Consider the following 15,920-nt stretch of genomic DNA (forward strand, 5'->3'; position numbering starts at 1 on the left):
TTTACAATTAAGTTTAAATCAACCAATATAATTATGATACTTCGTTAAAAAATATTATCAACTTTTTAATTGTTTATTTAATTAACTGTAATTGAGATGAATGTTAAACAAATGTAACTCTTCAGTTAACATTATATATATATATATAACTCTTCAGTTATATATAACGTTATCGTGCAAAAACAAATGTAAGGGTATTAGTAGTGAGCTCATTAAAATTAAAATTTGATAAAAGTTTAATTGAATTACACAAAAAAAAGGTTGCAATGGACCCAATGAATGAACATTTATTTTAACTTGTTAATATTTTTACTAATTAAATTTATTGAACCTCAGTAACTGCTGGTTAAATTATTATTTTGAGATAAAAAATTTCCCCTCCCTCGTTTTGAGCATTTTAATTAAGTATCAAAAAAATCTAATTACAAGTATAATTATATATTAATATAATACAATTGATCAAAAAATATATTGTATTAAAAATAATACTAATTTAAATTTAAAATATAAAAAAATTAATATAAATATATAAATTAATATGAGATTTTATTTATCTGTAATAAAACTCTTTGGCACCTGTACATATTCCTTCCAACTTTCATTTGCGTCGTTTAGGTGTTGGCATTTATTGCCATTGGTGGGGGGGTTTTCTCTCATTTATTGCTATACATATATATGTGTAAGCGTGTAATATATATATATATATATATAGAATAATTATTAAAATAATGATATTTAAAAAAAAGAATAATGGAACATATTTAAAATTACAAAAAAAATTAAAATTATATAAATACATTGTATATTTTAGAACTAATTAAATACCATCTAAATTTAAAATTTACAAAAATATTATCCAAGCACAAGAAAATTACAAACTTAGTCGGAAATGGAATAGGGTCTAGAATGCCAAACGAATTGAAACGGGTCAGAATTTGGAGCGAAATGGAACAATGAGGTTTAGTGTACTGGATACTAAATTGGAACAGAAAATTTAGCTGAAACGACCGGAATGAAACGAAATTTAAAACTATGATTATTAGTACGATACTTTTTCCTTTTGTATGTTAATTGTGTTTGTAGATATAAAATTATGACCGTTGTAAAAAAAACTTTAATATAAGTATATATAAGTTGAAAAAAATATGGCTGTAATAAAAAAATCGTTAAAAAATTTTATCTGTTGAGATAATATGAATGTTAGAAAATTAATATGTAATTTTTTAATAACAAATAAATATTTAAATTACAATTAGAATTAAAATAAATAAAAATGTCAAAATCAATATTTTAATAGAATAATAATAGATTTGATGAGTCTGTTATTTAGTATCATTAAAAAGTGACTAGCTAAATTTATAAAAGTGAATTTTCTAATCAAATTTTGTCCAAACTTTATTGAGCCTACTATTAATGCCCTAACACACCAAATCACTAGAGAGACAGGCCCAAAAAATATCCATCCTTGCCTTTCTTAAAAATAATGAGTAGAAATTTATTTTGAGAATTGCTAATTGTATTTATCTATATGTCAATTATTGATATGCTAAAAATTATGAAATTTGAAATCAAAATTTAAATTAGAAAAAAATTGATAAAATGAGTTCTGTAAATAAAAGTAGAGTAATGCTACATACAGTCGTGAAATATGCAAGCGTCATGCATTCGCTTTAAAAAATAGTATGGTCCACTATTAAAAAAATAATTTTCTTTTCATGTGGGTCACATATTTATTTATTTTTTTAAAATGATTATGCGGTTACATATTTACAACTGTAAATATTATTTCGAATAAAAGTATAAATGGAATTATAAGTATATGAAGCCAAAAATCACATCTTCCAGAACATCCTAGCTCTATAGTCTATATATAAAAATTATCTTCCCAAATAATTGTAAAATAATCCTTAACCCCTAGCATATATCCTAATTTTATGTTGTAACGTCTCAAAAAGGCTTGACCCAAATAATTAATGCCAAATGCCAATCAACACTGGACCCAACGATCAATTTTAAGGGGCGTTTGGATCCCCATAGTGCAAGGAGTCGTGATCTATCTCGTCGGGTTTATATAAATGAATAATTCTTTAGAGAAAAAAAAAGAGAGTATAAATTAGGTACGTTAGAATATTCTAATCATGTATTTGAACTGACTTGTTATTCTACCGGCTTAGTGCGAATGTACGTGGCCGCAAGCCGACCAACCAAGTGGGTGTTGAGCAATCAGTGAGTCAAATACCTGCAGTTTGCTCTACTCGCCAACTCCAGGCAAGCCATGCACGTGACAACCCCCATGCATGCACTCTGCACTTGTAAATCCCCAAGTAAACAGTGGAAATTACCGACACGTTCGAATCTTACCGTAATGCTTTTGATACTTTTTGGGTTTGACGATCAAAATTCAAAAGTAGTGAGAAAAAGAACGACAGGTTTCAAACAAATCACGTGGCAACCCCCTCCCATGTGTAATGTACCTCTGATCACAATATCACGATCTCTGCTACTGAGACACACACACATAAATGTATATATATATTAGATTGGGATCCTCGCCAGAAGACTAAGACACAAAATCAAAATCCTGTAGTATATACTATATAGTTCTTCGATCTCGGAGAGCGGGCTTCCTTATTTTTTGGGACGATATTATATATATAGAGAGGAATCATGGCGGTGAAAGTTTATGGAACAATGAGGTCAGCCTGCACTCAGAGAGTGATGGCTTGCCTTCTGGAGAAGGGTGTGGACTTTGACGTTGTCCATGTCGATCTTGGTGTTGGAGAACAAAAGCGACCTGAGTTTCTTGTCCGACAGGTACTACTTAATTAAAGACATCATGACTATCTACGATTAATGATACCTATTTATACATTTACATGATATCTATACGTAGCAGCTAATTTACAAAACGTAATTATAGGTTTTTGGAAGGGCTTAGTTAAAATTTATTCCTTTCTATAGACTACATTTATAGAATAATGTTCACTAATGAATGAGAGTGCTTTGACATTCTTTTGTACAGCCGTTTGGGCAAGTTCCGGCCATAGAAGATGACGGTTTCCAGCTTTATGGTAAGAAGCATGCATGCATCAGGATGACGTTGCTTAATGTAATATGGTAGACCTGTTTTATAATACGGTAAAAATATGTGTAAAACTAGCACTTATATATATACATGTTTATATATAAAATAAAAGTAAATAGGAGTTTTATAGGTGGACAATTTCATTTAAAAACTCTGGTTAATTACAAATTATGGAGTTAATACCATATTCGCATTCAAGATTCTTTTATCAGGTTACTTCCAAAAACAGAAAAAGGTTACCTCCAAATTCCAATCATTAAAATGCACCTTATACCATTATAGCATGTTCCATATATAGATTCCGTATATATAGGGGGCCTAGGGGTGGATCTGTGTGCGGGCGCCCGGGGGGCCACTTCCTCCAAATTTAGAAAGGGTTTTGTCACGTACAGTCGTTAAATGTAGTTGGTGTGCAGTTGGTTGTATGGAATAAATAAAAAAAAATTATAATTTTTTTTTTTATATTCAGGGAAACCTACATGAATAAAAAAAAGTTATAAAAATAATTTTTTTTTTCATGTAGGTCCCGTATTAATTTATTTTTTTACAGTCGACTGTACGCTGACTGCATCTGCCGACTGCAAAAAGTATTTCTCATTTAGGAAATACGAAAATCATTAAAAAAAAAATCCCCAAATTACAGTTAAAATAACCCCTTTATATCCAAGTCAAATTAAAGTCTCAATTTTTATAAAATATTTAAATTTCTAAAAACTAAAAATTTTAGCTCCAATATTCTCTAATTTTTCTATTTTCCCTTGAGTTCACTTCACGTTTTTAATTACTCTCTTCTGCTTTTTTTTTTTTTTTTCAAATGATTTTTCTCCTTTTTTTTCTTGATTTATTCATGGACGAAGCTAGCTTATGGGAGAAAACATGAATTGATATTTTTTGAAGGGCTACTTTTCACAAAATTATACAAAAAGGCTCGTAAATTAATTAATGTTTTTACAAGTTTTTACAGCACTTACCACTAAAGAGCCTTAAATTAATTTCCCAAATTTGTGAGGGCAGCCTCTGATCCCCCTAGATCTGTTACAGCTTTTGTTTGTTGTTTCTATTGTATCTATATTATTAACTAATTATCCTTAAAAAAACACTAATTAGAGAGAAAATGTAAAACGGTTGACCAGACTGACTTCTAGTTTGGACATTGAGATATTCTTAAGTATTTTTTGATAATTTATTTCTAAATATTATTTAAATATAAAATATTTTTTAATGTTAAATTTTTAACTTTTTCATCTAACCATTACTTAATTATTACAACTTTTCTAAACTTATAAACAAAATATAAAAAACAATATAAAATTTTCAATTTTTCAAATAAAAAAATATTAAAACTTATATTTAAACAATATTTTAACTTTATAAAATTGTCATTCAACTTTTTCTCTAATATTTTCCAAAACCTAATAAAACATTTTAATTCAAACTATTTTACTACTATTCACTAAACATTTAACCCTAAATCATCACGTTATATACCATATATATATATATATCCTTAAGTTAATAAATGTGTTAATAATTTTTTTAAGTCTTACCTATATTTATAATACTTCGTATTATTAATTAATATAGCAAAATATATAATACACCAAACAAATACTAATAATAATATTAATAATATTAATATTAATCTAGTCCCAAAAATGAATTTTTGAATGGATCATTTGATCAAATGAATTATGATTTTTTCTTTTTCTAGCTAGCTAGCCATAAGACGATAGATATTTTATACATTATCAAGATTCTGTCGTCTAAATATGCTAATTGCTAGCGAGGATAGATATTATTACATCATAGACAGTTTAATTGCTATCAAGATTCTGTCATCTAAATATGCTAATTTTTAAAATATGATTCTCAGATTTTCCACATGATCATTAATATTTGTAACTGAATAAGATACAATTAATAATATCATTAATATTACATCGTATTTTTTCCTGATCAGTGCCCTTACACATTTCATCGCTTTATAATATATGAACTAGATGATATTTTTGTATTTTTATTTTTTAGAGTCTAGGGCAATTGTAAGGTATTATGCAACAAAGTACGAGGACCAGGGCCCCAACCTATTGGGGAATACTTTGGAAGAGAGAGCTGTGGTGGATCAATGGCTAGAAGTGGAAGCACACAACTTCAATGACTTGGTTTACACTCTTGTGCTTCAGCTCGTGGTTCTGCCCATGATGGGAAAGCCTGGGGACTTGGCTTTGGCTCACACCTGTGAGCAAAAGCTGGAGAAGGTGCTGGACGTATACGAGCAAAGGCTGTCAAAGAGCAGATATCTTGCCGGAGACACCTACACTTTGGCTGATCTTAGCCATCTTCCGGGCATTAGATATCTCATGAATGAAGCTCAGATGGAGCATTTAGTGAGGGAGAGAAACAATGTGAATTCATGGTGGGAGGACATCTCAAGCCGGCCTGCATGGAAGAAGTTACTCACGCTTGCTGCTGCTCGCTTTTAATCACAACATTAATCTGCATGCATGCATGATGATTTCGTGCATTCATTCCTCTAGTTAAACCTAATTATATATCTTTGCTACTTAAATCATTTACTTCTCGTCATGACTTCATCACGTGCTTTGCTTAATATTTGATTTCTTTCGTCTTAATTTGCACGTACTTGATGGTTTTCCTTTCCTCCCCACCTTCGGGTCTCTTCGGAGTGATATGTGACAGAAGGTGGGAATAAAAGATCATGTATGACTAAAATCATGTACTGTTGGTGTTCAATTTTAAGTTTTAGTTTGAAAATTCTATCTTTCAAATTCTAATTTAATTGGGAAATTTTAAGTGTTGGTAAAGTCATGGCCGCACACCTGAGCCAAGTGTTGGTACCTTGCGGTAAACCCTGAGCAAGAACAACCACCTCATTAATGAATCATTTCAATCCCTTGGCGTCATGATTATAGCAACCATTTCTCAGTACCTCTGACTAGAAGATAATGATCCGGATTTTCGAGTTCTGGACTAAATAGAAAAAATTTGGCCCAGATGCACAACCCTATGAAGATTGTTGCATATATTAAGACAATATTGTTACCAAGTTGGCTAATATATCATATAATTTTGGGTACAATCTCACCAATGGATCACCTTTAGTGGTATGTACGTAGTTACATGCATGAATTCTCACTGAAGAGTGTTAGAGTTACAAATAGATTATACGGAAATAATCCTATAAATTAATGTGATTTCTGCTTCTTATTATTTAGAGTTATTTTACAATAAAAATAATTTTATAATTTGATAAACCACATTTAGTTACAATAATTTGTGGGATTACTTTGTATAATTCATTTGTGGCTATAATATTTTTCATTCTCATTATGCAAATTCTGCCCCATCCATATCTTTTTGTAATGATCCAACGTTCGAGCCTCCTTGAATTCCCTCCATCAATTTTCTTCTATTGCTCATAAAATAAAAGGACGCTGCCAGGGTTACCAAATGTATTTGTATTTTTCTTAAAAGCATTTGTGTGTGTTTTTTAAATATGATTCGGACAACTAAGCATTATCCAAAATAAAGGGCCTTGGAATATAAATCAGAATAAATATATATAAAATCTTTGAATGACAACATGACATTACCTTTTTAGAAGATGTCTGCATGCAAAGAAAAGAAATCGTTGCATTTCATTCCTTCTAAAATAAAAGGCTTTGTGAGATGTTAAAAGAAAATTTAATAATTATCAGTTCTAGAATTTTACATCCAAGATCCAATTCATGATATACCTTCAACAGAGATGAGGTTCTAAGCCTGTTGGTAGGGGTAAGATCAGATCGATCTCGTCTTTATGCAATCTGCAAAGCATGAAGCTTCTGGGCTTCGATTCAAAGCCCAATGTCAACTAGATCAAGTAAGCTTATAAGCTTTCAGCCCGCTAAGCCCAAAATCTTTATAAAGAATGACAACTCTTTGATTTAAGGATTAAAAAAAAAAAACAACTCTTTACGTCGGAAATCTGAACTCTAAAGTGTGTGGAACGAAGTTAAAGAGAGAGTCGGAAAGAGCAAGCGTAGCTGCGCAGGAACAGGAAGGGGAGGACCAACGAGAGAGACATGGAGGAACAGGAGCAAGACATTAGACTGGAAAGCTTCCTGAAGTGGGCATCAGACCTTGGAATCTCAGACTCTTCAGGATCCCTCCCATATGTCTGTCTGGGACATTCTCTCTCCCTCGCTTACTTTCCTCTCGCTGGCGGGTACGTGCGATTTCATTCTCATCTCATTTCTTCTGCTTAGCCAATCTTCCATCTCTGTTTGGTTTCCGAGAAACTTCCGCAATCTTATGCTCATGTTGCATTCTCCATGTTTCAATGAATGAAATGCCCAACCCAACTTAACCCATGTAATTGTATCAGGCGCCGCTGGTGGAGTTAGGTTTATTTGTTGGTTTGTCTGTTTTTCTGTTTTTAAACTTTACAGTTTACCAAATAAATTAATTTAGGATTATGAGCTTATTTTATTTCCCTGTGTTTTTTTTTGGGTAACCAAACACGGGGTAGGGCAATGGAAAGTTATTAGTATTATTGGTAGAAGGTCTTGATCCTCAAAGGTTCTGTCCTATCATATCTTCATTTGTTAATGGGAGTGCTGCAGTAGAGGTCTGGGTGCTGTGCGTGATCTTAGGAAGGGGGAGCTAATTCTCAGAGTTCCTAAATCCGCTTTGATGACGAGGGAAAGCCTACTGAAGGATGAAAAACTCTCTGTTGCTGTCAGTAGGCACCCTTCTCTATCCTCTACCCAGGTTTTTTTATATGAATCGGTTCTCATTGGTTTTCAAATACGTAGACCTAGTCAGATACTGATAATTTATGTACTTAATTGTATCATTAATTTTAATGCAGATATTGACTGTTTGTTTGATATATGAAATGGGTAAAGGAAAGAGTTCATGGTGGCTCCCTTATCTGATGCACTTGCCCCGCTGCTATGACATATTTGCAACTTTTGGTGAATTCGAGAAGCAAGCTCTGCAAGTTCAGTTTCTGATTGTAGAATTTTAGTTTGTTCATTACTCATTAGGTTAGGTTTTTTTTTTTTTTTCCTTTACTAATAAAATCAAATCTTCATTAGGTTAGGTTTCATTATCTCTATTTAGGAACTATATCAGATGTTATTGTTCTGTGATAAAAACTGTTTCTGAAGTATCCTAAATTTTTGCCAGGTATCTGATGCTATCTGGGCTGCAGAAAGGGCCATATCAAAGGCAAGATCAGAACAGAATGAAGCTAATCAACTGATGGCAGAACTTAATCTTAAGCCTCAACTTCTGACCTTTAGGGCATGGTGTTGGGCTGCTGCAACAGTGAGATACGTGGCCCTCTGTTAGACCTGATGCATTCTAGAATATGTTGTTCATTTTTTAATAAGTAAATGAAAATCTCATTCAATCTTAAGAAGTACTGAAATCCAAGTACACAGGGAGTATAAAATAGATATACTTAAAAGATTTTTTTATTTATTAATTTTTTATGAGTAGATACACTTTAACATTAGAAGGAAAAAAGAAAAGAAAAATCCTGATAGCGGGCCTTGAGGAAATAAACTTCAAGCTCACCCACAGATTTCTCACAACCTTCAAAGCACCAATCATTTTGTTCCTCCACACACACCTAAACATTAAAACATGTTGCTCATTGATATGTTACTATTTTTTTCTTCTTTCCTTCTCTTATAAGGGACATTTTTTCCTTGGAAAATAATACCATCTTCATGGCAACAACTCATGCGAGAACATCCATAAGTTGGATAAATTGATTTGGAATAGAACTTCCATTCCATTTACCAAAGAGCTGATGATCCTTTACTGCAACCCCAGAAAATTCTTGAGCCATACTGTCAGCCGTTCTTGCTATCCATCTGGTTAACCATTTTCGGTAGTGCAGCCATTTGGCTCTGATGTTTTGAAAGATGCCAACAATGGGATCGTCCCTAGAGCCTAGAGGTGTCCAACTTCGCTATGGCTTGGCAGATGTGTAGAGCATAGCTGGTCTTATAGTCTTGCACCCCAATGAACCTTTGAATCTGAATGAGATAGTTCCTCTGCAAAGGAGAATCGAGCAGCCTGGTCCATAAGATAGTTTTACACTGAGTTTCCAATTACTATTACAAACCCAGGTGACATAGTCTTAGGCCCCATTTGGATAGTGAAAGTGTCTCATCTCATTATTACTACTTTTCCAAATTCCCACATAAAATATAATAAACAATTTAACTTTTTCAAATCCCAAAACAATAATAATATTAAAAAATAATATTCTAATAATATTTTATTCAACTTTCAAATTTTATTTCAACTCACTATCCAAATGGCACCTTATTCAGTCTCTGTGGCAATGAAATACTAAGGTTTGCCTCTGGGCTTGAAGGATGGCAGTTGAGGTACCCAGGGATCATTCCAAATTATTTTCCTACCATTCTCAACTGCAAAACTGAGCCCCTTTGCTATCAAGTCAGTCATTTTCGAGATGCCATGCCATAACCAAGAAGGATTCCGAGCGCCAGGAGCAACCAGTAATGATAGTCTTTGAGATACTTTTCCCTCAGGGCTTGAGACCATAATTTATCAGTTAACTCCTCATAGATTATCCAGCCTAACTTTTTGGTTAAGGCCCTGTCCAAATCATGTAATCTGTGGAACCCCAAAATCCCATGAGCATTTGGTTTACAAACTGATTCCCATGATTTTGGAGAGAAATATTGCTTTCACAAAACCCCTCCAGAAATCCCTTAGCTACTGTCAATCACTGCACAAAGCTCCTTTGGCGGTAAATAGGTTGAAATTTAGTATATCAGAATTGAAGTTGCTACAACTTTGAGTGACTAAGCATAGTTTGACAATTTATATGCTTTATTTTTGGCGCATGTAAGAAATATTTTTGAGTCAATAAGCATATCCTAACTGCAGATGGTCAGTATCTTGCTTGATTGTGTTATATCTATGGTAATGTTCACTGATTCAAATTCTGTTTTGCCTATAAAAAAAATGTTCACCGATTCAATTGTCCCTATCTGTTAAATAATGCGTTCATGGGGGGTCTTAGGTTGTTACCTTTGGGCCTTATTTTGAATTTCATGTGTAGGTTCACGTTTTCCTTGTTTATGTTTGTCAGTAATCTAAATATTTTATATCTGACCGTGTTGAAAGATATCCTCAAGGACGTTGCATATACCATGGGATGAAGCTGGATGTTTATGTCCTGTGGGAGACTTATTTAATTATGCTGCACCAGGAGAGGAGACATTTTGTTCTGAAGAAGTAGATGGTCGGCTGTGTGCCTCATCCTTTCAGGCCACTTCTCTGTTAAATGGGGACCGTGCACATAAGTCAAATGTGGAGGTCTTGGATGCCCATGATCTGAGGTTGACTGATGGTGCGTATGAGGAAGATGTTGCTGCATATTGCTTCTATGCTCGACAAAATTATTTGAAAGGAGAGCAGGTACGACAAAAACTCTACAACACAAATTCAATGTAATAGATTCAAACGAAAATGAATTAAGAATCTAACTTGAATAAATTCTGAAAGGGAGGGAGAAATTGTAAGATCAGCCATCCATGCTTGTAAAATGCATGTGAAGGCAGCTTTAAGTTCTAGAAATGGATGTCCAAACGTTTGCAATGACTAGCAAATTGCTCTCCAACCAAAAGCTCTCCAACCTCAAAGAGGGGTAACTCTATTCCATGCGAGTGGTCCAATTTCCAAATCTACAACGTTAGCTAAAGAGCACATCAGAAACACATTCTGGAAAAACCAGGACACTGAACTGCTTGAAAGCCCCAAAGATCCCAACCTGAGTGTTTCTCACCAATAGGTGCTGGTAGCTTGCTTCCAAGCCTTGCCTTTCATTAAAGTTGCAGCCATGACCAAAAGGAGCCTTAAACCATGAAGCTTAAGCCTTATTAATTTGTTTCCCTAGATTCTTCAAGAAGCATGAAGAGCTGCTTCATTAGTTTTAGTTTTTGAACCCCTAGGGCTTGGCTCAAGTGGTAAAGGCCTTGGGCTTGGGGGTATGCTCCCCCCAAGCCTAAGATTCAAATTCTCTTGGGTGCAAATAATCTCTAGAGGCCATCGGACTGGGAGATTTTCCTCTTGACTTGAGGTGTACTTGCGGAAAACTCTTTACAGAGGGCATGTGCACTCTTGAAATTAGTTGAGACACTGATCTTGGACATTCGGTGCCAATAAAAAAAAGTTTTATTTTTTGTAAGCCTTCATATCCTCATCCATTTGGCAAAACTGCCAGTTGTATGAGCCTCTCCTGTAGAAGCTGTGACTCACTGACTCCAGCCCCATCACAACATTGCTTAGAGCATCCACATTGGTCTATGCATATGCAAATTCATATTTGCATAATATGAGCCTAAATCCATCTACATTGGATTATGCATCTTCAAATATTTGCATAGCTATGAACAATATCTTTACATGTTTGAAGATCTACTGTTCACTTTCCAAAACATATTTTACTCATCCTTTCTCTCTCCTCCCACTCTCTTTCTACATATTTTATTTTTACATATTTTACTACATATTTTACTCATTCACTCCACAAAAAATATTTTACTCAAATATTTTACATATTTGAAGATCAAACCCGTGCACCTCTCTCTCACAGGTTCTGAGTACATGTATTGGGTGCTAATGGAATTTCTTTGGGTGGTAATTACATGTATTAACCCAATACATGGAAATTGCAAATTCTATTGAAAAAAAAAGCAAAAAAAAAAAAAAAAGGATAATATTTTATTATTATTTTGTCTCAAATTTGCATGAGCCAATGTTAGAGTTTTGCTTGTATGGCAAATTAGATCTCCAAAAGATGTGATTTTGCATATATATATGCATAAACCAATGTGGATGCTCTTATACAATTAAAATGCATTATGAAACTTAGGGGTGTAAGTTAATTAGCCCGATCAGACCAATAACACTAATGGTCTGGTCTCTGTTCATTAGTTTGCAAAAGTCCGGTTTTTGGTCTGTTATGCATTAAGTATAATAATTCATATACATACTATTATGGAGTATTGAGTACTAAGTTAGTAACATCATTAATTTAATTATAATTAATAACTTTATTAATGAGTTAATAGATAATCCACATTAAAGAGCTCACTTAATTTTAATTTATTTTTTTATATAATTTTTATCATTTAATTTATTTGCTAAGAAAAGAAAATGGAAGAAAAATGTTGGGTTTTTTTGTATGTTGGCCCATTTTGAATTGGCCTGGATCGAATTGGACCGATTAGACCAATAGATAATGTGGTCTGGTACGTTCTCCATTCTGTATGTGTAATTGGTCCAGTCTTGGGGTGGAAAATGGGCAGACCAAAATTTTCGATCCAGTCCAAAAATCCCCCTATGGACCGACTGGATCGGACATGTTATACCCCTAATATTGAATGTGGGAGATAGAGTAGATCACATAAGTTGTGGGTTATGATATTTTCTTTACTTTGTTATAAAGTAATGAAACCAGTTATAATTTCTCTCTTTTCTCACCATTATAACGGTGGGGATATCTTTGGCCAAGTTCCATGCACCTGTTATGCATATTAACTCTTTTTTCTAGGTGCATGAGATAAGAGGGAATTGAAATAGTAATATATCCTCTGCAGGTTCTTCTATGCTATGGGACTTACACGAATTTGGAGCTCCTTGAACACTACGGGTTTCTTCTAAATGAAAATCCAAATGACAAAGTTTTTATTCCCTTGGAACCAGAAATTTATTCCTCATGTTCATGGCCGAAGGAGTTGTTGTATATTCATCAGAATGGAAAGCCATCTTTTTCCCTGTTGTCTGCTTTGCGATTATGGACAACCCCACCAAGCAAGCGGAGATCTCTGGGACAACTTGCTTATTCGGGTTCTCCACTATCTACAGACAATGAGATACAGGTCATGAAATGGATAGCAAAGAAATGCAATTTGGTATTGAAGAATTTGCCAACATCAACTGAAGAAGACAGTTTGCTACTAAGTTCCATTAACGAAATTCAAGATCTTCATTCCGTTGTTGAGCTCGAGAAGGCAATATCCGCTTCTAGGGGTGAGATCCGGTCATTCTTAGAAGCCAATAAGTTGCAAAATGTAGCTAGTGGTAATAACTTACTTCTATCCAGCAAAGCTAGAAGGTCTATGGAAAGGTTGAAATTGGCTGTCCAGTGGAGGGCCAGATACAAGAAAATCCTGCTTGACTGCATTTTTAATTGCACGGAAACAATTGATTCTCTAACTTGTGGAAAGTATTTACCATTCAAATTGGCCTAGTTTAACGTTCTCGGTTCTTTTTTCTTGCACATTTTGTTCAATTTTTGATGCAAGGAACACATTTGGAGTTGATAGATATCAAAACTGCTTAACGAATGATTATAAAATCCGATTGTTTATTTTTTGAACAATGCATTATGATTAGTAGTTGAGGACCTGGGGTTCACAAATCAGAGCAAAATTAAATAATGCAACTTCATATGCCCCATAAATTTTTGAGAAAGTTACAAATTGAAATACATATCGCAGTATGCGAGAACAAGCCGAATTAGTCCCTCTACTCAATGTTAAGATCTTCAGTTTCTGGGAGTCTGCTTGCATATGATAAACTAACTCAACCTATAATATAATTTTAGGTTGTGTTTGATTGTTTAATTAAACTCAATTCATCTGAAATCAATTATTGATAATAACCACTATTTTTTAAATTTCAAATAAAAAAAATTATATATCTCAACTAGACCAGTATTACAACAACCTTTTGCAATGATAAATACTCTGTTCAAGCCATAGTGGCATTCTTAACAGTCGTATCCCTAAAGCTTCATATTATTCATAGATAAAAGTTTTGATAATATATCCCAACAATCATCTCCTCCTACAAAAATATAACAATTTTGTCATACTTCCACTATCTTATATTTTTTAAAAGATTAATACTTCCACTATCTCATATTAAATGATTTGAATTAATGTTTTATTAAACTTTGACAGAGAATAGAAAAAAAAAATTTTAAATTAAAATATTATAAAATTAAAATTTTATTTAAAAATAACATTTTAAATCTAATCTTTATTTTAAAATTTAAAATAATTTAATTTTTTTTATATCTTTTTTAGTAGTTTGAAAAAATAATATTAGAATTTGATTAAATTAAAATTATTATTATTATTATTTTTTAATATATGAATGATGCTTGAAAAATCTTTTTTGAGGATATTATTAGAAACATAGTTTTTTTTTTTAAATTTATTAAAATCAGTTTTATTGAAAAATAAATAATTCCGTTTAATTGAATAAAATAATTTAGTTAGTTTTTAAACGTCTTAAGTAAAATATTTTCTTCTAAAGGGAAATAGAGGATATATTGCAAATTTTACTGATCGTTTGATTGGAAACTGAATAATTAGGGAAGATAATAACAAACGTATTTTCTTTTTCAGATCTTTCTCCATGTCATCACAGAACACTGTCCCCAATCTCTCTGAAAATGCAGAGTGAGATTTGATGAAAAGGCAGCTCTTGAAGTGTAAATTTATACTCAAACCTTCGAGCTAGCAGAGAAACATAACTTGCACGAGCAACTCCACCAATGTTAGGAAGTTTTAACACAAGCATTTTGATCCCACAACCATAATTTCAGCCCACAACTTGCAAGTTTTAATACGCAACCATGGCATTAACACAGACAAATCTTATGAACTTCAAACTCTATGAAAATCAATCGATACTACCCGGAAAATCAACGAAAAAAACCATACACAAGTTCATCGGAAAGTTTTGATTCGCTTGATCGGAGATATGACAGAGATGGATCAGAACATTTGGCTTGGTTTCTCAGAAGAGAAAAAAAATCGCTCAGTTTAGTCAGCGTCGATCATCTGGGGAAATAATCATCACTTCCATCTCTCTCATAGATCACCAAAATAGACCAAAGCAATTGAACGCAAATACATATAAACTTTTTTTTGATCGGTTAAAAGAAAAAAACAATTGAACACAAACAAATAAACAAAGATGAAAACGAAGAATGGATCAGAAGACTGGCTTGGATTCTCATAGAAAGAGAATTCATAAAAATAGCACAGTATAATCAGCTTCGATCATTTGGGGAAATAATCATCACCTCCATCTTCACCAATATTTCGATTTCTTTGCACTGGTAAATAAAGTAAGAAGAAAAACATAATTGCATAAAAAAAGAAACCAAATTTATCCAAATCTGCAAGAAAGATTGAGCCACAAGAATTTTAACTCTATCTCCAAGATTTGCAGAGACGGGAACAACTATGGGCGTCGTCTCATACGCAAGCACCCACTGAGCTTGCAGAGCGCCGGTAATCAGTATATGACGCCATAGATGTTACTTCAAAGAAATAAGACGAGAAATTTAAGCCATAACCCTAATCCTAGCTCTCTAACAATCTATCGCAAGGACGAACTACAGCCACGGCTATTTGGTTGTGTTCCAGAAAGGGTGGTCGAGGTCTTTATTTATAGCCGATCTTCTTCTCTGAAACCCTAATTTCCAATCCGGTTTTAAGGATTGAAGGCTGCTGCCCTCACACGTGGACGGTAGAAGATCTCCTCTTCTGCTCTCGTTTTTTCTTAGGTAAAATCAAATCTAAACTCTTTTTTAAAAAATAGAGTTTCTTTGGATGCGAATTTTTTTGTAATCAAAGATAATTTTTGTAAAATTTTGTTAATTGTGATGGATTTCAAACTATTTTTAGACGCAAATTTGAATATTTTATTTAAACTGCCGTTTGGATTGAAAAATATTTTTAATCCATCTCATCTTATTTAA

General features: G+C 33.1%; 2 protein-coding genes and 2 non-coding genes across 9 annotated transcripts; 2 read left to right on the plus strand and 2 right to left on the minus strand.

The window, feature by feature from the left end:
- Positions 1 to 2,572: 2,572 nt before the first annotated feature.
- LOC122307812 (glutathione S-transferase F11-like) lies at positions 2,573 to 5,865 on the plus strand. Its single transcript, XM_043120910.1, has 3 exons — positions 2,573 to 2,814; positions 3,023 to 3,071; positions 5,114 to 5,865. Exons 1-3 carry the CDS (start codon positions 2,668 to 2,670, stop codon positions 5,566 to 5,568), a joined length of 651 nt encoding a protein of 216 aa, XP_042976844.1. The 5' UTR covers positions 2,573 to 2,667; the 3' UTR covers positions 5,569 to 5,865.
- Positions 5,866 to 7,042: 1,177 nt separating this feature from the next.
- LOC122307328 (protein SET DOMAIN GROUP 40) lies at positions 7,043 to 13,523 on the plus strand. Of its 6 annotated transcripts, none has more exons than XM_043120141.1 (6): positions 7,043 to 7,313; positions 7,711 to 7,829; positions 7,996 to 8,090; positions 8,279 to 8,419; positions 10,262 to 10,555; positions 12,739 to 13,523. In XM_043120141.1, exons 1-6 carry the CDS (start codon positions 7,171 to 7,173, stop codon positions 13,390 to 13,392), a joined length of 1,446 nt encoding a protein of 481 aa, XP_042976075.1. In that variant the 5' UTR covers positions 7,043 to 7,170; the 3' UTR covers positions 13,393 to 13,523. The 6 variants fall into 6 exon arrangements, with proteins under 6 accessions (XP_042976075.1, XP_042976074.1, XP_042976079.1 ...); XM_043120140.1 differs by having other exon boundaries at positions 7,044 to 7,313; positions 7,711 to 7,858; positions 7,959 to 8,090; XM_043120142.1 differs by having other exon boundaries at positions 7,170 to 7,313; positions 7,473 to 7,858; positions 7,959 to 8,090.
- A 1,400-nt stretch (positions 13,524 to 14,923) lies between these two features.
- Positions 14,924 to 15,019, minus strand: LOC122308640. The gene has a single exon (XR_006242159.1). It is a non-coding gene; the product is annotated as a small nucleolar RNA Z103 (small nucleolar RNA).
- A 124-nt stretch (positions 15,020 to 15,143) lies between these two features.
- Positions 15,144 to 15,245, minus strand: LOC122308641. The gene has a single exon (XR_006242160.1). It is a non-coding gene; the product is annotated as a small nucleolar RNA Z103 (small nucleolar RNA).
- Between the last annotated feature and the right edge of the window lie 675 nt (positions 15,246 to 15,920).

Source organism: Carya illinoinensis, chromosome 4 (genome assembly GCF_018687715.1).
Source record: "Carya illinoinensis cultivar Pawnee chromosome 4, C.illinoinensisPawnee_v1, whole genome shotgun sequence".
Taxonomy (NCBI): Eukaryota; Viridiplantae; Streptophyta; class Magnoliopsida; order Fagales; family Juglandaceae; genus Carya; species Carya illinoinensis.

Bases quoted from the DNA above. Each gene is read 5' to 3' on its own strand.
- LOC122307812 (XM_043120910.1), top strand. From the start codon at position 2,668: ATGGCGGTGAAAGTTTATGGAACAATGAGGTCAGCCTGCACTCAGAGA. The intron at 2,815-3,022 runs GTACTACTTAAT...TCTTTTGTACAG, and splicing joins CTGAGTTTCTTGTCCGACAG to CCGTTTGGGCAAGTTCCGGC. The intron at 3,072-5,113 runs GTAAGAAGCATG...TTTATTTTTTAG, and splicing joins TGACGGTTTCCAGCTTTATG to AGTCTAGGGCAATTGTAAGG.
- LOC122307328 (XM_043120140.1), top strand. From the start codon at position 7,171: ATGGAGGAACAGGAGCAAGACATTAGACTGGAAAGCTTCCTGAAGTGG. The intron at 8,420-10,261 runs GTGAGATACGTG...CCGTGTTGAAAG, and splicing joins GGTGTTGGGCTGCTGCAACA to ATATCCTCAAGGACGTTGCA. The intron at 10,556-12,738 runs GTACGACAAAAA...TATCCTCTGCAG, and splicing joins ATTATTTGAAAGGAGAGCAG to GTTCTTCTATGCTATGGGAC.